Below are 24276 nucleotides of genomic sequence, written 5' to 3'. Positions count from 1 at the left end.
TCGTTGAAAGCTTCTCAACAGGAGAAGAGCAGGAGTTAATCGATTAAATGGTTCTAAAAAGCAAAGAAAAAAAACTCTGATGGACAAAAAGGAGCACAGTGTCTTCTGAATGTATTTTCCAGGTACAAAACACGGTGACACAAAGTGGCTGCACAGCAAACGGAGCCACGAATAATTTTAAGTCTGGTATGAACTTGAAATCTCGACCTGATGTTTGCCATTTTGTAAAATAGATTTACTTACACACTGATGCTTCAGCATTAAATATCTATTGATGTCATAAATAATAACAATGTATCAAGTAGGATTGGTCATGCACACTTCTTACTTGTAGGAGTATTTTTTTCATTGCCTTACATTAAATACTACATGACTTTTACTTAAGTAAAGAAGCTGAATAGTTATTGCACTACTGTGCTAAGCTAACAGCCTCTAACACTCTAGCTGTAACACTATAACTACGGCACAGACATGAGATTGATATCTGTCTTCACATTAAACTCTCAACACCTAAGCAAATCAAAGAATATCCCAAAATGTCCAAGTCTTTCAATAAATTGTCTCCATTTATTATAACTGTGCAATCAAAGTGTATTTTTGGATTATCTTTGCCATGTTTGTCTTGTGAGAAAAGAAAAGTAGAGCTTGTTTACTCCTATTCAGTCAATCGGACCGAGCTGACTGGACAGCAGCTGTCCGGTGAGATGGATGTCTGTTCACTACGAGGGCTGAGAATCTGCTGACGGGGCCTCCTGCTCTAGAGAGTTACCAGAGAGGGGCCACGGGAAGGCATGTAACACAAACATAAAGTATAAAGAATGCATCTGTACAGTTTCAACCCCACCATATTCTAGAATATTTTTGGCACTGTGGACCAGCACAGGAAAAGGCCGAACAGACTGTATGACATCAGTTCCACATACAGCACCAGTGAGTATTGTGTCACCGGAAGTTCAAGCTGACACAAAATGTTGTTATTAACAGCTCGTGTGAAAGGTTTGTCTATTTGGTGTTTCCTTTAATTTTCCTTTCGGAGATTCTTCATGCAAGAAATATTTGTTATTTCGAATAGATTTTGGCTTAAAGGGTAATTTCCCATTCTTTTCAAGACTGTCTTCCAACAACAGTCAGGTGGCCATACAGACATGGAAACAGGTTTTGGTTTTTTTTGCTGTTCTGTGCAGTCTTAATGTACACAGCGTGTCACTTGTTTTTATGTGTCTGTGCCACTCCAGTTATGAGAGTGACATTTCAACCCAGTACACTCCTGCCTGACTGTTTTCAGCGGACAAGGAGGGGTGCACATAGATGTGATGGATCAATGCCACCACCCATACAAATGAGCCCCAGCTGAATGAGAAAGATTACAGCATTCACTCGGGCAAGCAGCAGATCGGGCTGACAAGAGTGTTTGTGAGCTTTCGGGACACGATGCATTCAGGTGTGAAAGGCAAACAGGTCTCTGCCACAAAAGCCAAACAAAGACAAAAGGCTTTTGTGAAAGATGGAATCACATCAATACTAATCTCTATAAACACTTTTTACTTTGGTTTGTTTGAATAAATGTTTCCAATGTGTTTAATTTTAATTATATTTATATTCCTGTATCTTAGGAGGGATGGATTTAACATCCAGTGCCTCTTCCTATGGAACTTAAATGAACTTGGCTTTCAATTAACAAATCTGCCAAATTTATTTAAATCAATGTATTGTGTTTGGTTTACACCAAGGCAAATACAGTGTCATTTATTCTATTCATATTTTGAATTGGCTTTGTTTGTAAATAGGTTACATTTTAAAAGAAGAGATTTGGAGATTTTGGAAATTAAAGACTGATGTTGGCATGCACTGTAGTATTACACCGTTACTTTAGATTCCATAGGAACATGAAAAATAATACATTTTACCAGGCCAACTGGAGTCACTCTGCTGCTCTACACTTAGATCAGTCAAAAACAATAGGTGCTGATTCAGTTAGTCGATTAGTTACTCTTCATGCAAAAAAGAAAGAGGATGAAAGTGACAACAATTTGTAAGCTCTCTGACCTTACAGAAGAAAAACTGTTTGGAAATGATTTCTCAAAGAAAAAGGTGTCACAAGTAAAATCTACCTCATAGCTTAAATTCAGATGCCGATAAAACACATAAACCTTTTATAAACTCCCTGACACCTAACATGTCTCGGAAGTTCCAGCCTGCATGGGTGGCAGTGAAAACATTCTAGAGAAAACCAATTGCACACAATAGCAACGTAAACATTAGGATTTATCACTGAAGATAAACGCTGGTATGCATATTTTAAATCATAGGTTACTGCATTTAAAACTGATTAAAATGATCTTAAAGTATAATCACAGTAGAACTCAACATCATTTATGGTAATTGTTGATAGATTTCCTGTTACCCTTTAACTTTTGTAATAAACATCACCCTAACATCAACAAGTATATAACCCTGTTTTTAACCCACTATTGCCTTCTCTTTCATCAAAATAGAACCTCATCTTAATATTACACAATATTACTCTGATTTTGACTCATTATTACTAAGATAATATGACCTAATAAAGCTTTGCAGTAGATATATATATATATATATATATATATATATATATATATATATGTGTGTGTGTGTGTGTGTGTGTATATGTACTTACATGTTTCTTTTTTTAGAATGTCATTCTATTACAGAATAAAACCACAATATTACCAATATATTATCATTGTTCCTACCAAGATAATATTTCTGAAAATTACAAAAACATTGACCCATTATTGCTTTGTTATTACCAAGCTGAAATGTAAAGCATCATCAATAATTTAATGTGTTTAGATAAAGGTTTTTCCCAGAGTAGCAGACATATGGGATGTGATAAATTCCAATCATGTAAAAAGTCCTGTTTCAGTCTGCTTTTAACTTACATTATTATTATTTTTTTTTATTGAAACGTGTGTCTTGATGAGGCAATTTATTACCTCAGATTACAGATACTAAGAAAACAAATTAAAAAAAACTGACATCAGGACAGAAAAAAGGCTTCTCTCTTTGCACTGTGGCATAACCTTAGAGGACATTGACTCGGTAAACGTAGAAAGTACTATTCAGATATTCAGTTCAGAACTTCAGAAACTTCAGATAGCAAAGGCGGCCAATTTTAAATGACAATTAATTTCAAATCTACTGCATTTTTTTGAAAAAAAAATGTGCGTCTGTGTATGTGACAAATGTGTGAGTGAGATGAGTAAAACTCACCAAGTCTGTCTTTGGCATGTCCTGGTAGTCAGATGAGTAATATGTTGTTGTTTTCCCAAAGCCATTGTCACCAGCAACCTTTGGTGGCTGAGCATGCTGTCGGTATGTAGCGCTCTTTGGAGTCCAGCAGAAGAGGTTAATGGATTCACGGACGCAGCGCTCAATGTCAATTTCTGTGCAACAAAAACAACAGGACAAAAATATGAAAATGTTACCTGCCATGTTGGAGTTGCTCCTACCATATGAGCAAAGTCATGAACAACAGTGTCCCAACCAATATTTTTTTCATGGGTTATTCTTAAAAATTTGACAGTTTTAAGATTTAGGTATTTGACAAACCACAATGAACATTGACGTTCCTTATAGGTTTGTGAACTGCCGTTATGAAGCGTCAAGTTTGACTTTTTTCTGCAATTGCCATGATGCTTGTTTGTACCGTTTTGGAGCCAGAAGAAACCGTATTTGGACAAGCTGAGGAGTAGCGAACAAATCTGACTTGATCTGATTGGAAACCCGAGGAGACTACATCCCGCCCACCTATAGGGGAAACTTGATTGCACCACAGGCCTGTCACTCAAACAGACACACACCCAAAAACATGCCTTCTTGAGGTGTAGTTTAAAATTATTGATAGTATTTAATTAACAACCATAATAACTTGTGGAAACAATTTATTGGCTTTGTATTTAATGAGAGAAGTTGAATAGGAGTCTATGGAGCCCGAGGCTTTTTGGAGTCAATCCCTACAGGTATTCTGTCATATTGCAGTTTATGGCACTTCTGTATGGGCCTCATTTTTTACATTCGAAAGTATACATCCACTTTTATATACAGTCTATGGTATTTAGTCATCTACCAAAGTATTGAACAAGTAAATGTTTTGAACAGATAACATTGCTGAATGAAATGTCAGAGAATACTAAACTAAAAGAGAGAATGACTGAATGAAAATAAGTAAGTACAAAATCAGATTCTCTCCCTTGACTGAGGTACAAAGCATAAGAGTAATGGAAATGTAGTGTGGGAGGCTTAATTGCAGAAGTGAGCAGCTTGACCTTGGCATTTTGATGCCATTTATAGTCTTAAGTAGACAACCAGCAGTGCCAGTGGCTCTTTCAGATAATAACTGCCCATCACTTAGCTGCCATCCATCATCTATGCTCTGATCCCAAAATACGTTTTCAGTGCAAAGCAACATTTATTCTCATTCCCTGAATGCCTCTGCAGCAGTATACATCATTCCCCTGCTTCTTGCGTTGAGAATAGAGAGGATTTGGGAACGGGGACTCACTGGATTAGCCGAGGATTTGCGTAAATTAGGAATTCTTTCCTTCACAATCTTTCACACTGACAGCCTCTCTCTTTCACTCTGCTTCTTCATGGCTAATAAGCAAGACTGGCTAATGAGCGCTCCTTGGTATGACCTGCACGTGGCTCAGGCTCAAGCAAAATAATATAGGAGATGTATCTTTTTCCCCTCTCTGTCCCACAGCAGTGTCAAGGTTAGGGGGTTGCCAACTCCCATGGGCTAGGACTGCACAAACTCAGTTACAAGGTCCATTCCAGTAAAAAACACACTGGTGGTCTAAGATTCCTCAGCGACAGGCTTGCAGGCAATTCAGGGAAACACATTTTCCCTCCCTGGGGCCATGAATGCTGCATGCAATCACTCCTCCTGCTAAAAGAGGCAGAAATGAGGAAGAGGAGATTGATAGCAGCGCTCAAGCCCTGGGCTCAGCTGGGCATTTCAAGACAGCCAATTTTGTTAACCAGCAATTTTTCTTTTTTGTCAGACAAAATTACATTTCAGTAATTATGTATAGGTGCTGATTGTGGGCTGTGACTTGTCGCCACAAACAGTCGAATTGCATGATTAATTAAGAGCAACCCAGGGTGTTTGTGGAATTGAACTGTGGCGCACATGTATAGTAATGAAGATGAGAGATTTTAGTGAATTAAAATAAATATAGAAAATCTGCTGTATTGTTTCAACCCTTGATGTTATAATAAACATGAAATTAGTCAAATTACTTTAGATTAACCCAGAGATTATAAAGCCAAACATCAAGCCTTGTGACAAACCCTTTCTCCCTTTTTGAATAGTGTAGCTCTTTAATTGTAATCCATGATGACATTGCTCATTTCAGTACAATATCTGGCATGTGGGAAGTGACTTTTTTTTATCCAGGGGTTTGTTCATCCATTCATTTTTTTTTATACAGTAGTATTGTAGGTTAATCATATTTGTTTTGTCAAAATTTGAGGTAATACTGAATACTGGGGCTCTATCAAATTAAAAAAAAATGCACAAATATATTGTGTTTGTATGCATAATGCACTTTTTTTTTTTTTTTTTAATTTTTTTTTTTAGCATATTTGTGTTCCACTTTCTAAGTATTCCAAGTGTTACCCAGATTAATAATATGCATTGATATTAAATGGCTTTAAGTAAGTCAGGTATCATTCGCAGGAGTTTCCATTATCATATCTTTAGTCAGTCAATGTACTGTACCTTGCTTCTTGTTAATCATCACTAAGAAATAAATTCTAGCTGACCTGGAGTGTTCACTTTCATCATATTTGGTCCTAATGCATAACATTTCTTAATGTTGGATGTTATTCCAAATTCCCACCAGATTTAAAAGAGCTATAGAGGTGCTAAGCCTGTTAGAACACATCAGCATGGACAATAATACCTGATGACAAACAAGCATGTTTGACTCTTATAAGTAGGAGAGGAATAAGAAAAAGATTCTTCAAATATTGTGATTATAAGATATATATCGTACTTGTAGCAAAATCTTTCTGAGTTATTCATAAACTGTGCTCAACGTGCAGGAAACAAATGAATGCAATCCAAACTGAAACTTAACTGAAACCAGAGGAAATACTTGCAGCCAACGTACAGCTGTGATTCATATTCTTGGATTTGCCTTGGAACATTTATAAATCAAATAAGATAGAACACATTTTTGATTAAGACTGCATAATCCTTGCTGTTGTGGCCAAATGGCCAGGCTGCATATGACACGTAGATGCACCATAAGCATTACAGGAATATAATAACAGTGAAAAGGAAAGCCTAAAATATTAATGTAGCCAAGTTGTAGTCATCTTTGCTATAATGCTAAATAATATATGACCATCCATTCATCCATCCCCGCTTTATCCTAAACAGAGTCACAGCGAGGGCCGGAGCCTATCCAAACTGACTTTGCAAAATCAGGGTACACCCTGGACAGGTTACCAGTCCATAACGGCCAACACGGAAAGGCAGACAACCAACCATGCTCACATTCACACTTATGGCCAATTTAAAATGATCAATTAAAATAACATGCATGTCTTTGGACTGTAGGAGGAACCTGTTGCACCCAGAGAAAGCACAGGCATTATATTTGTACAATACAAATAAAATAAGTAAATATAGTATATTTTCTTTGTTGAAGGTACACTTATTCTTTGTCATACAAGTGAAGCTATTTTTAGTTTTTAGTTTTATGTCGTTTCACTGCATAAAACTGTAAACAAAGCAGCCTGTCAGGCTTTGAGGGCTGTTGATTGCGCACTGGTACCAGTCAGAAAACTATAAAATGACTTTATTTCTTTAAGTTTTGGTTGCAAAATAAAATATGCAGTGTTAGTCACACAAGTCCTTGATGATAGTGAGCGTAGGGACCTTGGTCCTAGTTCAACTCTCAGCAAAACTCCTAGAGTGATTCTGAGATAATTCCTAAATATGGCCTCAGGTCAATATAGTCGTGGAACTGTAGATACTGAAGTCCACCTTGATGTTGGTTGTCAGCATTATTAAAAGATGTATGCTTATTTTGTTTGTGTTAGAAAGCTCCACACCAGACTACTGGCCTGAGTCTTAACTAAATGTGAATGTATAGTATGTCACATGCCAATTGTCATGCCTAGGCATTGTTTTTTTTATTTTCAACATCGATGTACTACTTCTCCTTCTGCTAGTGTTATCGAGGCATCTCTGCATGCAATGTTGCTGTGGGAAGTTTCAGCAAGTCGAGGCTGTTTTTATCAGAGCTAAACGTCTATAACTAGAGCTCATCAGTTTTGTGCCTATCTCGGCTCATTGAGGCAGATGCTAATGTCCCGTGAAGGCAAATGCCGCTGCATCATCAGTAAACACACAGTTCCTGTCAGCTGCAGAGCCTCTATGGTCCATTGTGAATCAATGAAGTCTCCAAACAGGAGAGAGTTGTATAGATTACCTGAGGCTACAAGACTAAGCAAATGGGAATCACAAAATGAGATTAATGGCCAGCAAATGGCAAGCTGAGATGGATTGCTAGCTGCGAGGCAAAATGTCGCAGCACGAGCTACCTGTTTTACATTTTGTTTTATTTCATACTCTCATAAGGAGTGTCATATCAAAGACGAAACTTAATTGAAAATAATTCAGCAATGTTTCAGTCTTTTTTTGATGGTCTGAAAATGTTGATATATCAAGAATTCTTTATAAGATATATATTTTTTATGAAGATGTATTTGTATTTATATGTACAATGACGACTTACAATATACAGCATATGATTGAACTGACATAATTCATTTCAGGGAAACAAGCACGACTATCACTGTGAATATGGACTTGTCCTCTTTGTCAGAATATTGGCAACTGTAGACTTCTCTGTGTTAAGTGTAATAGGCTTGTCACTGAGAATTATTGTCACGAACCCCATTTACTGCCTAGAAGGAGGGAAAGAGAGTAGTGTGTCTGAATCATTTAAGAGCCACTGTCCGGCAATATTATCTTGACCGTTAACTTTTATCCTGACAGTTGCAGACAGAAAAAGAAGGGGAGTGGACATTTTTTTAAAAACTAAATGTCAAGTCTATTTATGTATATTTCCAAAGTTCATCCATCTGTCTAAATGAATGTAACATGCAGGATCCTTTATTTTTTTAACCACTGACAAAGTTATTGATGATTAGCACAGGCTTCCATCATGCATAGGCTGAAATTGGCAATAAACATAATAATGTGTGCCTGGTATGAAAGGTCAAAATGGGAAATAATAAGCACCAACTGATTTACATTGCAATGTAAGTACAGTTCTAACATGCCTGCTGAATGACATCTTTAATTCTTTCCTAGAGCGTTTAAAAATGCATATTAAAATCAGCTGGTTCCTATATGTCTGTGTATTTATTCAAAAATAATAATTTTTTATCTATCTTATTTCTCATATGTATTTGTAAATTTGTCCATATTGTGTGCACTTTTTAGTTTTCTTTGCTGCTGTGACGACCGAATTTCCCCACTGTGGGATTAATAAAGTCAAATCTAATCTAATCTAATCTCATTTCTTTTAGTATGTTTTCTTTTTCTACTTTTATAATGTCCAGCCAGCAGCAGGGTATGTTTTTCTGGCTCCACACATGCAGTTCCTGTAGTTACAAAATGTGACGCATGTGGAGCCTGCTCTGAAACAAATGAATGTGAGCTTCAGCTGTATGAGGACATCAATTCTGCACACCTGATGGCAGAAAGGAGCAGGTGCTGGCCACAAATCACAGGATATCTATCAGTTTGTGTGTGTGTTCATAAACATGAATGTTGTGCGACAGAACACAAGCTGACCTTTAAAACCAGTCTCCCAACAAAATCTGAACAGCACTATTAACATGTAAACAACATATTGATATCAAAATGCCAAATCTATGTTTGCTTTCAAGTTTTATGTATTCTGTCACACACACTGCAAGTCAATGATGTGCTTTGTGAATAGTTACACCATTTTACCATTAAGAAAGGCTTGTAAAAGCTGTGTTGCCAGATAGATAATAATTATTGTATTTGTACGCATATGTAGCCCTTTGTATACATGGTAGACAGTATGATACATTTTTCATTTGACAAGTCATAGTGTGATAGTTTTTTTTAATAAGAGTGAAATAGTAGAAAGCTGATGAGAAACTAGCCTGACTATTCATTGCGTGTTAACAATGTCGGTTATCTCCAGAAAATGAACCAGACCGAGATATGCCATTATTAATATCATTACTATGTTGATATTTTGGTAAGAAGATGATGATTTATTATTCAAAAAAATATTTACTTACACACGAGCATGCATAATATGTCCTGTAACCTGTATTATAACTGCTGGCCTGTAGAGAGAACTCACTGCAGTCAACTGTGCTAAACTGTTGATGTACAACACAGACCTTCACACGCTTGCAATGAAACGAGCATGTTAAAAACTCAGTTTTCGGTGCTCCGAATTCTGGAATTTGAATGTATAAAAGATGACCTTAAAATAAAATAATTCTACAATTATTCAATTTGCAGCAACTGATGACACTTGGTTGTATTTTGGAAAAACACTGCTTTGAGCTAAATACTAATATCACCATGCTACGTGCTCATAATGACATTTCGTACTAACATTGCTAACATTTGCTAATTAACCCTAGACCAAGCACAGCTAAGGAGGATGGAAATGTGGTCATAAACTGAAGTACCAGAAAAGTACAATTTTGAACTGATGGTGGTGCTAGCAGAAATATCTGAATATCACCAAAGTTAGTATAATTGTGTGTATATATGAATATAATAACAATCCATCAGCTATTGTTGAGATATCACAGTCTGAACCATTGTGGTGGACTAAAAGACCAACAAACTAGAATTGGCATCTAAAGAGCTGCATTGCTGGTGTGGTTAAAACAGGCCAATAAACCCATAGCAGTAGGGCCTCTACTGTCTTTGAACTGACAAATACTGTGCTAAACTGGTTGGTAGTGGATTTAGCAGTCTGTGTTTGTAAGAAGTTATATAAAACTAACTGTAGTGTGGACCAGAACAAGGCTGGAACTTAAGTAAACAAGTCCTATTTGAGGTCATTCTACAGCCCAGATTTAATTCCTAATATAGTTGAAGGAGCATGCCAGATACTACACTGTAAGTACCCAGGTATACACAGGCTGGGATAATAAGGCTGGCAGTGGTATACAGAAACAAGCTGGCAGAAGCAGCTACTCAGAGGAAATCTTGCCAAAGGAGCTGACTGCAGCTCTTGGCCAACATTTTTTACCTTTATAAGGAGAATTGGATCTCCTTTCGCCTCTTGCCTCAATCACATGAATCTGTTGGACTTGGGCAGTACAACTCAGTGAAGTATGGAAACACTAAAGTCAGGCACAAGGAAAGGCTTAGTTTACAGAGTGCTCCAGCGTCCCTTCTGGACAAATCATCCCTGTCTCAATTGGTTTTAAAATCCCAATGTCATACTGCCGTTCACCAAGAAAGAAAAAAGTGCTAAGCAGCATTTGGAAATAGAGTTTTAAAGGAAATTGTGTGAGCTATCCCCCAGGCGAGAGGTACAATCTGAAGACATATATAATGAATGCAGCTCTCAGACTTTATGTCACTGATACTTTGCTGATGTAATGGCTTTGTGCAAGTGAAAAGGAACAGTGAAGTGGCTACATATGAAGAGACACAGGAGTGATCATTGTGTGGCATAGACAGTGACAAAAACTGAAAAATCCCAGATGCACTGTCAGTGTCTGCCGATACCACATTTAAAAACTCAGAAATAAATTCAATCTGAAAAAAAAAACCTTAATAAATACATATCGCCAACAGATTTAACAAAGGTAATAATATGCATTCCATTAGCCCTGTATGAATATATATAACCCACTGAATTCCTCCTTGATTTGTCGGCCCTCCTCTTGTATCTTATTCAAGAGAGGAAGCAGACTTGCTCCTCTTGTCTGTAATGCACTAAAATCTGCAGGGATTCACTATCAGATTGCTGAGTTAAACACTGTTTCACTCCACCTCCCCTTCTCCGACATCTCATTTTTGCATTACAGTGACAAAACACTTAAGTGGCATAGTGAGATGTTAAAACATGTTAATTTGCAGTGTTCCTCATTATTTGTAATTCATTAATTCATTTGGGGAAAAAAAAATAGAGGTATGTACATCGTATGCGATATTTCCAATTCTCTGTTTTTGCCATTTCACATTGCACCAACATTTACTGCAGTGTTTAATCAAGTGGTATTCATTAAGGGAAATGTAAGGCAGAAGTTCTGTGGAGCCAGCCCCTAGTGGCCCTCAGTGGTATTGCACTTTAAGGCACCTCTGCATTGGCTTCACTTTTCAGACCTGGAGGTGCCATCCAAATTTTTATACAGTTTATATATTTTCACTATGTCTGTGTATCTTTATTTTAGCAGAACACAATGTTTCCTAAGGCAGCTGGCTACCCTCACATCCATGTACTAACCTTTGGCTTTATTCATTTGAGGCTATCACAACTTATTGGATATATAATCATGCAATTGTGACACATTGTACCCTAGTTCATGTTAAATTAATGATATTGTACCGAAGAGGCTAAACAGTTCAAAAAGACTAAATATGGTGTAAAGTCTGAAGAACCACAGAGGATAGGAGCAGAATATTCCCAGGGTGCTGTGACAGACTGTTTAACAGAGTGCAGAGCTGTCTGCTCAACACACATTAGTACGCTGTGGAACAAATAAATCTCCTACAAATGCCAGTTGCTGATACAGATGGACAACCTTATACCCAGGTATAGGAAAGGCAGAAAAAAGTGTTTTTGTGTGATTTTGCTGACAACTGCAGACATCACACACAGATACATTGTGGTAGGCTTTTGTTAATTATCAATTAACATTTCAACTAACAAATATGTAATGGAGCTGAAAAGAGGAATAAAGATAAGACTGCATATAAACAGAGGGACATCTCAGCTGACATTCTCACCTGGAAGGTCAGAGAAGAGTAGGATGCACTCATTGAAGCCATTAGCCAGGAGACGGTCTCTGAGCTGCTGCAATATGGCTACGCCAATGCAGAAGGGAAACGACGAGTTACCCAGCAGCAATGTGTCCCACAGGTGGAAGATCTTGTGCAGTGGAAAAACATCTGTATGGCAGGTACATAAATAAACATAACAAAGAGCAGATTTAAAAAATGACTAAGAACATAAGTGCCTGCAATGACAAATCCCTCCAGAGAAGCACAATAGGATCCTGCGAGCGGGACAATACAATGCACTATGCACAAACTGAGAAATGGGGGAATCAGTTTGTATATAATGAGTGTGATTTGCATGTCCATTGCACATTTACTTAACACGTCTCTGCAGCTTTAAAATGGGAAGCTCACTAAGCAAAATTGTGCTTTGCCAAGGCTGCCTGGAGGGATATCTGATGTGGGGGTGGCAGCTGGGAAAATCTTTTTAGGTGGGTGTTGTTATGGAAAAATGACAGGAAGAACATCAGGGGGCTGAGGATCTTGAGAGCAAGAAAAATGCACAGGCTTTTTTTTGATCTGAACAAAACCACATCCTGATAACATGTCCAACTGCGGTTATTATTTCAGTCACATTACTTTCAGTATTTTAAAATGTAAGGTTTATTCTGTTGAGATTTATGCATTAAAACCAGAACTGTCCACCTGTTTATATCATCCCAGGGTTTGTTAAAGTGGATACCTGGCAAGGTGTGTGTGTGTGTGTGTGTGTGTGTGTGTGTGTGTGTGTGTGTGTGTGTGTGTGTGTGTGTGTGTGTGTGTGTGTGTGTGTGTGTGTGTGTGTGTGTGTGTGGGCAGAGTGTGACTGTGATGAGGCAGGCAGAGAGAGCAGAAGTGTAGAGAAAATGCCTCTGAGGATCTGCGCCACATTAGCAGTCAGTTGAGTAGACTGGTGCTTGTGAGTGACAGGCGGTGTGTCTGTGTGTGAATGGAAGATGACCGTCCAACCTTGTCTCATATTGGACCAGGGACATTAGCAGTCAGAAGGGCACACCTCCTGAATACTGGACTCACACACCGCCTCAGGGGGAGGATAAGGGGTAAAAGGGTCACAACTCACACTCTACCCCAGGAGTGGCCTCTGTGTGAGTGCATATGAGTGTGTTTAAGTGAAGAATGAAATATCCCACTGCAAAGTGCAGGGCTCAGATCAATGAATCAAGTATACTCAGACCAATTTGGCTACAATTAATGTAAATCACAGGTTGTATTGTGTCTTTAAAGAGTCTGGTGTCTCAAATTTATATGGAGAAGGCAAGAAATTAATCCAACAGTTTATCCACATGATGGAGCTGCCTAAAAGCAACAAAGGTTAATTGCATATAATTTAATTTGTAACAATGATCTGTTGTTCCTGCTCATATTTCTGTGATGTACCTGCACTCTGTGGAAAGATAAAAGTGTAATTCTGCCATCAACTGACAAACTGCAATCTGAGAATGTGAAAAAACTGAAATCTTTGTGCACCCTTGATACAAGAGGTTAACCACACCCAGGAAGACTCTTGGGTTACGCCAAATTCAGTACACAAAAACCTGCTAATTTCCAACTAATAAAATGTATAATTTTATGACAAATCAGTTTTTGCACTTTTGCTAGAATAGAATTAAATCTTAAGCAAATTTGCCATGAAACATCTTTACATATTTTGGATACCTACACCTAAAATGTATCAAAAGACTGCCAGGTCTTTAATCCTTTAGCTGCTATGACCTCATCAATGAAGTGACATCTTGTTGGTTTTAGGTACACACAAAAGTACCACGTTAATGCAGAATAACACAGCGAGTCTACTATTACTACCTGTCTTCACCTACCAAACGCCTCCCTAATTCACAGGATTCAATTCAATTCAAGGCTCAACAGCAGTCCTGACGTCCCAGAACTACTACTTAAGTCAAAGTTCACAAAGACCTGCTAATATCCACCCTAATAAGATCTTGAATTTTGTGAAAAAAAATCTGTTTTTAAACTCCTGTTAGCTCAATGATTAAATCTTAAGCAAATTTGACATGAACCTCATTAAAATAGCCAGATATCTACACCAAAAATGTATAAAAAAAAAAAAAAAAAAACTCACAGGGCTTTAATCCTTTGGCAACCATGTCACGTCAATGGGAAGTGACATCCAGTTTAATGACATTAGAATGAGCATTTTCCTGTTCTGTACTTGCTGGGGGATGACAACACATACTTAAGACGCTATATCATCGTGCTGTCCAATTTGTCCAACTACACTCTTACATTTGTTTAGAGTTAAACTAACACTTTTCAACACTCTCACAATACAAGCTTGTCAGTCTCCACATAGGCTGGACATTGCAGGGCTGTTAGCGAACAGGTTTAAATAGAGAGGTTCCCTTTGCATATTCTGTCCACCTCAGCACTGTATGGTTGTACACATATTCTCATAGTGAACAGTGCTGCCATTAAGACTTCACAAGCTACTCTAACATTTTTGGATTCTTTGAAATTCAATATAAGACATGTTCAATGTGACCCATGCATCCAAGGGTGCTCTTAAAAATACTATATTACAGAGGGAAAATAATCACTGTGGTATACAAACTCTCAAATTCTCAATATAAAAGAGTCTTCAATAAATATGGGCATAACAAGTTCTAAAAACACATGCAGCCTTCCTCATGGTTCTCCTGAAGAAGCAAGCTTGACGATAAGTGTTTATGCATTTTTATAATGCATTATATCCATATTCATTAAAGCCTTATTTTTACCACCCTGGAGTTGAGCGCCTCACATTGATTTTGTGTGACCCCATCTTACCAATGGATCGTGTCTTACTGTATTGTTTTCCTTTATAATATCACCCACAAATATTTTCATGAGCTGCAGGTTGGAATGCATTAATTGTGCGTTTTCAGCTGAATGTAAAAGCATGCAATGTGATTAATATTTTTTTTTTTAATCGCTGTGTGATAACAAACATCCTTGATGGTTGATATACTGTATTTCATGGAGTAATTCGAGCACAATCAGATACTTCTTATTCATCACGTTGATAGTCAATATGCAGAACTGCAGCTGTCACTTTGTTATTACATTACGAGTAACAACGAAGTGACAAATACTTCACTTCAAGAGAAATACTTAACCAAGTAATGTTTGCATGTTGGACATTGGAATTTTAACAGCTTTATAGTTTTTGGACATTTGATTTACTTAACATATTCATCTGATCTTTTAATTCATTATCAAATGATTATATTTTCTGAAAAATATAAGTACAAAAACACACTCAGGTAAATTATGTAAAGTATGTATTTAGTCCTTTTCCATCACTGGTTTTATTCAGTCTGGCTAAATCCTTCTTCCACAGCTTTAGTCTTTGCTGTAACTACAGTCTGGAAACCCTGTTCACGTGAAGGTTTGCTCAGCCACTCTGAAGGGCTGAACAATCAGAAACCAGTGGTGGGTGGCTAAGAGCAATGATGTAGAAGTAGTTCCAACGATGGCGGTGGAGGTAGAGTTTTGGCACATAACATAGGTTACATGGTGGTCAACGCTAATTGGTGAGAGGCAGTTACAATAGTTTCAAAATTAAACCTAGATCAACATCCATTAAGAACAATGACGAGAAAAAAATCACCAGCATAGCCATACTCATATATTCATACAGTGAATTCGAGTTTTGTAATACCCAGTTAGGTTTTACAAATTCTTCATAGAAAATTAAACTGAGCAAAACAACTGAAACTGAAATGTTTTAACTGTCATGTATCATGTTACAAGTCAACTAAGCTTTGATAACTAAGCAAATTTCTCCCGCTGATGTAGACTGTTCAAGGCAATGGCAAACTCTGGAAAAACCCAGAAGGAGTTAACACTTTCTGTCGAAATATTTGCTGCTGGAGCATTTGAGAGTATTCTGATCTGTTCCCCACAGAAGCAAAAACATTGCTGTGAGCAGCTGTTGTATCAGGTGTATGCTAGGATTTTTTTATATATATATTCTGAAAAATAAATGTAAATATAGATGTGCTGTTGGAAATCCCAGGTAGTGTAGGACTGAGCAACCGAGTCCTGTCCCTTCAGGAGTGGAATTAATTAGCAACAGTTATAAAGGTCACCGAGAGAAAAAAATAAAACACAAAAACCCACAGAAAACGTCCATACTTGAGCCCATGACCTTTTCAGACTCTTTTATTGATAGTCTAATTGAAGCAGATTCAAAATGCTCTCTAAAAGTTTTGGATTATGCTCAGAGCCACATGTTGTCAACATTGTGAGCAAAACAAAACAAAACAAAAATACTTACGTGTAAACATGGTTAGGAACCAGGGAATAGCATAAAGCTGTGAGGAGAAAAGAAAAGGAAAAAAAGACAGAATAAGATAAGATTTACTGGAAGCACATTTGTGGGATAAGATAGCTTTCATTTGTACATAATATTCAATAAGTTAAAATAAAGTGCTTGGAGCTCAAAAGAAATGAATGAACTATTTTTTACTAAAGAGATTTCTGTCCTTATGAAAAGCAGTACATGTCTTTATAGCCTCTGAAAAACAGGGAGAGTAATAAAGAACAAACTGCTGAGTTTTGGTTATCAGTCAATGGGGAGACAGCAAACAATGAATCTCACTATACCACTCTTGTCATCCCTCCGTCTTTTCTCTCCATTTCGCACTTCCCCGGGAGGAAATGCATAAAATTGAAATGAAAGAACACTTACACACTCCGATACTAAAACACACGCACGCACGCACGCACGCACGCACACACACACACACACACACACACACACACACACACACACACACACACACACACACACACACACACACACACAGCCGCTAACCAACTGCTCTAACACCTGCCAATTGCTGGTCACTGTCACCAGGGCTCTGTTATGTTCCGCAGTCGATGGTCTGGTGCCCAGAAAATGAAGCTTATCTCAGCCAGTTAATTGATAGCTAATTGCGAGGGTGCCGGCGACTGTTCAGTGGACCTCTTGTGTGCCCAAGAGTGATGAGCAGGAGAGAAAGCCACTGCACTCCGAATTTCATCATCACTCGCAACAGCTCAGCAACAAGACTGTTAGTCCAGCCAGATTGGATTAGTGTAGGTGTAAATGGCTGACCCAGGAGAGGAGATGTGGCCAAATTGGAAGTGGCCTGAGTAAAACCACTAGCTACATGCAATCTGACTGAACATGGCATTACTGGGCCAGAGTACTGGTACACCACAAGGTTTCCCAAATTATGTGGTTTTTTTTGCACAAGATCTGTCTTATCTGACAGAAAAACTGGAGTGTTATTTGTGCATATACAAGAAATTAAATCCATTCATACTGCAGTGACTTTTGGTTTTTTTTACGGCTGATGGATTTATTTATTTTTGTCTCAATAAAACAATGGTTCAGAGTGTTATCTGAAGTTCAAAAGGAAAAAAAGGGAATTATAATCTGTAAAGTGGAATTACTCTGATTTACATCAAGCATTATGGCTGTATCATCAAAGACAGTTTCAGTATTATGATGGCCTACATGAAAACAGGCAAACAAAGTCTCCTTTAAAATGTACTGTACGTGCAGTGTCAAGTCAGAATCATAAGGGCATGGGTGTTTTTGAAGAGCAAAGTGTGAACGACATAGGAGCAACAAATTGAAGGAATCACAACAGGACATCTGTTCAAGATAAGGCTTCGGTTAAAAAAATAGCACCAACACCTAGAGGCAACATCGCTTTTTTTCCGACACACTTTACATTCTGACAGGCAATCAACAAGCACAGTTTGGTGCTTCACTTGCACCACATTAAAGCTGCAGCATCAGAAAGTGACGATAAGGAGGCTTAAATCCTTGACTCCTCTGTGATGAAAGACCACACTTCTCATTGGGTAATGTCTCAGAGGCTGGGCCACAGATGACACACATTCATCAGCACACCAACTGAAACCCTGGAGAGACAGTGGAGACTTTAACCTTGTCACAGTCTGAGCAGAGCTGGAAGAACGAAAGTGAAGGGCAGAAAGAGGTGGCACAAAGTAAGAGAAATAAGGTAAGCCTGGCAGAGGACAATCATTAAGTGTGCCTGGCAGACATTAGTCTCTGTATAAATCATCACCAGTGGACTACGGGGAGGACTTGACCCTTGCTGTGAATTGTGGAATGGAGGATGTGGAACAAAAAATGTCATTGACAATGAAAAGATATACATAGAAATCCATCAATGGCCATTTCCTTTGCCCTTGGCATGGAGCCAGAAACTAAGAATAATTTCTTCTGTATCTTTGACTTCCCATTAAAGATAAACTTGCATTAAAAGCAAAAATGCTGCTATCTCAATATATCCTGCACTGCTGCCTAATGTCATCAGTCTGTCTGGACACTTGCACTCCTGGAAACTTACATCTGGGATGAAGCCAATCTCATTTAGATGGTTGCTTAGCTCGGGGTCGTGGAAGGCAATCATTTGGGAGAAGACAGTCAAGTACTCTGTAACACAGATAAAAAGGGCAAAAGGTCTATACTTAATCTATTGTGTAGCTTTTGCACTATAAACTGAAAGAAAGTGGACTTGGGAAGTTTATAGTAGTCAGCGGAGAATACAAAAGGTATCACAAAATACGCAAAAATACACAAAGTTAACTAATAAATTCTTGCATGCAGTAAATCAGTAATCAAGGAACGGGATCTCTAAGTTTATCTGTTACTTTATGATAAAGAAACTGTGGGAGGAGAGGCAGTTTTGTGACCTTTTAAAGTTTAAAAAGAGACAAACGATCACAATGTTGCATTGTGCAACCTTGGAAACTAACTTCTATGAATGTTGAATGAAAACTCATGCTGCTTAAAGCTGTGCTGCCGCCATTCTTCACTCTGTACGTCAACAAAAGAAGCTCTGACCAGACAGATAAACATTAACTAGCTCTCCAGGGCATCTAGCAGTGGAAAGAAATGATAATAGTCACATTCCCTACAGAGTTCAAGAGGTGTATGGGGCAGCTGTTTATCAGTCACATTGGAATTGCTTGTGACATTTCTCTGCAGGCATTTGCAGTTTCATTTGTTTTCCCTATCTCTAAATGATGTGGCTCAGCTGCAAACTCCATTAAGACAGACTGAAATTAGTTTTCACTGCTTTGGAGCAACATGGAGCCAAAATTTAATCAACATTGAGCTAACGGCTTGATGCTCTGTGCTAGCCGATAATAATTTGTTTTTGAACTTAACTGAATGCTCTGACCGTGTTTAATACTTATCATTATATTATTTAACATGCAGTGGCCGTTAACTACATGAGCTCAAAAGCACTGGATGGCTAAAGAGTGAACAAGTAGCACAGAAAAGTGGAAGAAAAGTGAGTAATTTATATTGCAATCAGGGGAAACAAAGAAATAAATATGGCTTTGAGATCACTTTACTGCATCGATAACTTCTCTAGTTACACAGTACAGCTCACCTTGGATGACATGCGAGTTATCCTTCAGGAAGAAGTTGTACAGGTACTTGGGGATGAAGGCAGACATGCAGGCATATGCCAAAGCTGTGAAGAGTAATGACAAAAAGATGAAAGGAAGCAAAAGAAAGAAACGTAAAAACACTCAGCAGTTATAGAGGTGAGCCACTGGAGATGTTCAAATTGAAATTCTTACCTTCGTTGTTGAAATTCAGATATAGAAACGGGGCACAAAGGGAATCCAAACCTGAAATGAAAAAAAATAACACAGAAGTTCAACATCGTTCTCCCTGTAGGGTCACATTGTTGTGCCAGAGGGCAAATAAGGGAGTTTACAAAATGTGACAGGACCTCCATCTAGTGTTCAGTTATGTATAGTACAACACTGCAAGTCAAAAGGAGAGAAAAGCTGAGGAGAAAAACGACAAGATCCAGACACATAAGACAAACACCAAGTGAGACAGTAATAGAGATTGGTGGTGGTGGGGGGACTGACCCTGCCAGTAAACCAGGTCAGGGTGGGAGACCACCCAAGCTTTCAACACACGCCTGAACTTGATGTGGCCCTGAGGAGATGACAGCAGCTCGTCGTACTGGTGGCAGCGTGGGATGTCCACCTCAATCTGTAAAAGTGCACAAAAACACCCCAAAAAACAGTATAAGGCAAAGTTCTATTAAAATGCATTAAAGATGCAGTGTTTTACTGCATTAAACTATCAAACAGTTGTATACCTGTCTGTCAGTTGGTATGGGAGTATCCTTGTCAATACTTTCATATTTAGCTTGAATGTCACCCTGTTAACAGAAAGAGGGATCCCATAAGCAAAGATAAAATTGCACCTTTTCTCAAAACAGGATTACGGTTTGTTTTGTACCTCGATGCCTAGCAGTGCAGCCCATGCCAGTCCTCGAACAAGAGGGGGAATATCCACTCTGGCCTCTTTCCACACGAGGTTCTTCTTGTAAGGATAGGCCTGAAGACAAAACATCAAACAGAAAATATATTATCCAGATTTAATCCAACAATAACATGTTTAAATAATAAATTGTACTAATAGAGAAAATAATATTTGACTTGAAACAATCACTCTGACCCTGACCCTTTCAGGCTCTCTTTGTAATGAGGAAATAGACACGTATGTGAGGGATCCCATCTACAGACTCTGAGTGCGTCCTTGTGTGTGTATCACTTAAAATGTGTGCATGTGCGCGTGTATTAATTTGTATGGAGCCCAGACCTTGAGCAGTCTGTCAAAGAGGATGATGCGGATGAGCTGGTACTCAGTGTCTCTCTCGCGAATGATGAGTGGCAGCGTGACGGTGGCCGACAGCTCATTGCTGCTGTTGGACTGGGGCAGGCTTGACTGTCTGGAGGAGGGAGAAGGCAAGGCATTAAGACATTACACCAGCCAAAAGAAATGATGGGGTGATGTGAAAAATAGTGACAAGGGAGGAGAGGATGGCAGCCGCAAGTTAAGGATGGAGAGTGCTTACTCGTCTTCAAGGAGAGGATAATAGGCTTCTCCTGCAACATCCTTCAGTCTCTGAAAAGGGAGACCAGTTATTCTCAACAGTTCCTATTATGCAGTTGGATACCAGATACAACATAGAAAAAAAAAATTGTTTCAGTCTCTCAAGGATTTCATCGAGGTTTTTGTGATTGTTGCAATCATAAATGCTTGATTTAGCGGCATCTTTTCTAAAAAAAAAATTTCAATTTTTTTTTTTAGATTTTTACTAATCTACTGCCTAATAAAGAGCTATATGGAATCACGTCCTATGATAAGAACATACTGCACATCAGAAAGAAAAGAAGTATTTTAGTAAAAAGGCTAACTTTGTTGTGCTGTAATACCTTCAAAAGAGCCTGTTTTTGTGGAAAACTTGTGGGAATTTTGCACAATTGATTGCAAAAATTGCTTCAGTTTGCATTTATAATTGCTATCCCAAGACAGCGATTTCCTGGAGGGAATGACTGTTATACTATTTACATATGTATCTTTGTTATCATTCTAAATACAAAAATTCATGAAAAGGCAAATTTCACAAAGATGTATGATGCAACAAAATGTATTACTGTTCAGCACACTTCTGTCAACTAGGGCAATCAACAAGAACTTATTAATAGATACATGTAAACGTAAAACTGATTTATTCCAGTGTAATGATGTAGTGTTGTTGTCATTTCTTTGTCCTTTGTTCCTCCAACAAATTATATAAAAGGAAGGAAGCAAAGATAATTGCAAACAGCGCAATGATGCACATGCAAAGTTTACAGATTTACCCCATATGGTAATTGTCTGCTGATTTGTCTGTTGTCTTACATTTCGGAGTTGGCACAGAGACAGTGTCACTGTCGTGTCATCAAGCAGGAAACTCCGATCCCTGCCCTGGCCAAATGACTCCCCATCCTCCAGGACAAAACTAAAAAGAAAACCCCAAAACAGAGAAAGATGGAGACCATTTATCTAATCTTAATATTGCATAAATGTAACAAATACCTAAAGCAGTAATTGTGGGTGTTTGAGGATGTGAGTGACGTACTTGGCCAGTGTGCAGATTGGAGGTTTGGACTGGATGATTTCCTTGTTAGTCAGCTCCTTCTCTAGGTCTCCGCCAGCCAGACACCACAGATGGTACACCTCATCTATAGCGCGCTCCGACAGGTAGTCTTCATCATCATCTAATTACACACACAAAATAGTAAAACTCTTCCCGACAGGCGCAGGTAACGCTACAACATAATGTTACTGCATGATTCTTTAGTGGCAAGCAGAATAAAAAATTCATGACATGAAGGCATTTCATTCATACGACAGAGGAATGTTTGTGTAATTGTCTTAAAATTGTATCCAAATAAATACGACCTTTGAGAATTTATCTGGTCTCCTACAAATAAAACTACAGTAAATTAAATTAAATCTCTTACAAGATTAAAGAGCATGTGGAAAACGTTATAATTTCCACTGTTACTTTGTTTTTCAAAATGTTTCTGGATTTAAACACAGAAATAAAGGAGAAAGCAAAATATTGTAAAAGTTATCCTTATCCAGATAAACAAAAAAACCACCAAAAAAAAAAACCACCTCTTGTATTCAGTCCTGTTTATTTTTAGGTGGGCTTTACATATAATATGTTTCACAAACTTGAAAAATGGACATAATTAGATTAAGTGCAATTTAGAAAATAGAGGTGGGAGCAAATGTACATGAAAAATAATAAGGCTGTAGTGAGAAACTCAGTCCTATCAAAATTTAATTGCAATTGTCTCATCTAGTCCAATCATATCTTACTTAGAATGAAACCTTCAAGAACATGAAAAATATATTTAAATCAAATGTTATTTGCGATATCAAATGTAAAACTAATATTGATGCCAGCATATTAAATTAAAGCTACTTCAACATAATCAGTTTAGTTTTTAGACAATATTTTTTAAAGACTTTTGTCGATAGAGAAGGGGTTTGCCATGCGGTTTGTGAGAATGTAGTGGTGTCAGTGTAAGCCTGTATATTCATTAGTGTGTAAATGGGGTCGACCTTTGCAAAGGTCACTGATGTCGTCTGGGAGCTCCAGATGTGCACAGCGCAGGAAAGAGGAGAACAGGCTAACAGGCTTCTGGAAGGGTGTATAGTGGCAGGAGATGCCATTAAACACGGGGTCTCTCAGGAGCTCTGCAGGAGTTGGCCTGGAAGATGTATAAAAAAACTACTATTACCATAAACATTTAAAGTCATAAAAGTTGCTAAAGGCAGTGTTATGCAAAAGTTTGTATCTATTCATTTTGACATCATTTCACTTGCTTATTTTAGGATTGATGGATCCTCTTTGACGTACGAGCAGCAAGGCTATCTCATAACCTGCATTAGCAAAGTTTTTTGGAAACTAAATAGCAAATGTCCTGCAACAGGATATGATCCCCAAAAAAAACCTGTGCTGTCCTTACCTTTTAGATGGAAGAAAGGCCAAGCATTTCCTTAATAGATCAAGAACATTCTCAGGCAGCTCCTGTAAATATTATGTAAGTATTATTAGCTGGAGTAAACACAGCACAGACTGGTCTCAATTATACTTCCAGTAATAGCAAAGAGTCAAGAGACACATTTAATGCTTTACACAAATAGACATGTGTAATGGAGTACATTTAAAAATACATTTAAAAAGTTTAAATTGTGGTATTCTAACTTAGAGGACCATATCAAATTTCTATTAATAATAATTTCTGGGGATTGGTGCGTCAGACAGACGGTGCTGACATACAAATAGCCCTCGATCATGCCAAAAACATCTACAAACTGCAGTGATTACAATGGCTAGGTGTCAAACCAAATCAAAACTAGTTAAGTAACAACAGAAATGTGTCTGTAGCACTGATTTCAATGTGTCAAAAGCTGGCACCAAATGGCTTGTTGATTTACTTACATTAAGGGGGAAAAAATTAAAACATGTTTATATTCTCAAATAATCTATCTATAGAACAAGACACATTTAAATAAAAAGAAACAGAACTGAATTTCTCTTTCACTGGGAAAACTAGGATACTTTTGGTTTGAACCACCTATTGCACTGCCTACCTGAAAAGAAACCTATACAAGTTTCGATTAATTCTCTCCTACATATCTTATTAAAAAACTTTAGAATTAAAATAATGTATTATTTGTGTGAATAAATAGCAATTTTAGGTTAAAATGTCAGAGTCACTTTCATATAATATTGTTTAATTCTGGCATCCGAACGGAAATTGTTGGTATCTAGTTGGCAAAAATATGGAAACCTATAAAA

General features: G+C 37.8%; 1 protein-coding gene across 1 annotated transcript in view; it reads right to left on the bottom strand.

Annotated features, from left to right (window-relative positions):
- The window catches only part of tbck (TBC1 domain containing kinase), a 45765-nt gene that overhangs the window by 18210 nt on the left and 3279 nt on the right, over positions 1-24276 (bottom strand). The window contains exons 9-23 of the mRNA XM_069689369.1: positions 23441-23502; positions 23034-23182; positions 22039-22177; positions 21819-21918; positions 20989-21038; positions 20733-20862; positions 20370-20468; positions 20227-20289; positions 19991-20117; positions 19691-19741; positions 19498-19581; positions 18445-18530; positions 16353-16389; positions 12026-12187; positions 3253-3425 (exon numbers count right to left, since the gene is read on the bottom strand). Of these exons, the coding sequence (XP_069545470.1) occupies positions 3253-3425; positions 12026-12187; positions 16353-16389; positions 18445-18530; positions 19498-19581; positions 19691-19741; positions 19991-20117; positions 20227-20289; positions 20370-20468; positions 20733-20862; positions 20989-21038; positions 21819-21918; positions 22039-22177; positions 23034-23182; positions 23441-23502 (1512 nt within the window). The remainder of the gene's footprint in view (positions 1-3252; positions 3426-12025; positions 12188-16352; positions 16390-18444; positions 18531-19497; positions 19582-19690; positions 19742-19990; positions 20118-20226; positions 20290-20369; positions 20469-20732; positions 20863-20988; positions 21039-21818; positions 21919-22038; positions 22178-23033; positions 23183-23440; positions 23503-24276) is intronic.

Source organism: Brachyistius frenatus, unplaced genomic scaffold (assembly GCF_029030835.1).
Source record: "Brachyistius frenatus isolate BFR_SWC_R1_liver_20210118 unplaced genomic scaffold, ASM2903083v1 Contig_7, whole genome shotgun sequence".
In the NCBI taxonomy this organism is placed as follows: domain Eukaryota; kingdom Metazoa; phylum Chordata; class Actinopteri; family Embiotocidae; genus Brachyistius; species Brachyistius frenatus.
This window is presented reverse-complemented; position numbering and strand designations above follow the sequence as displayed.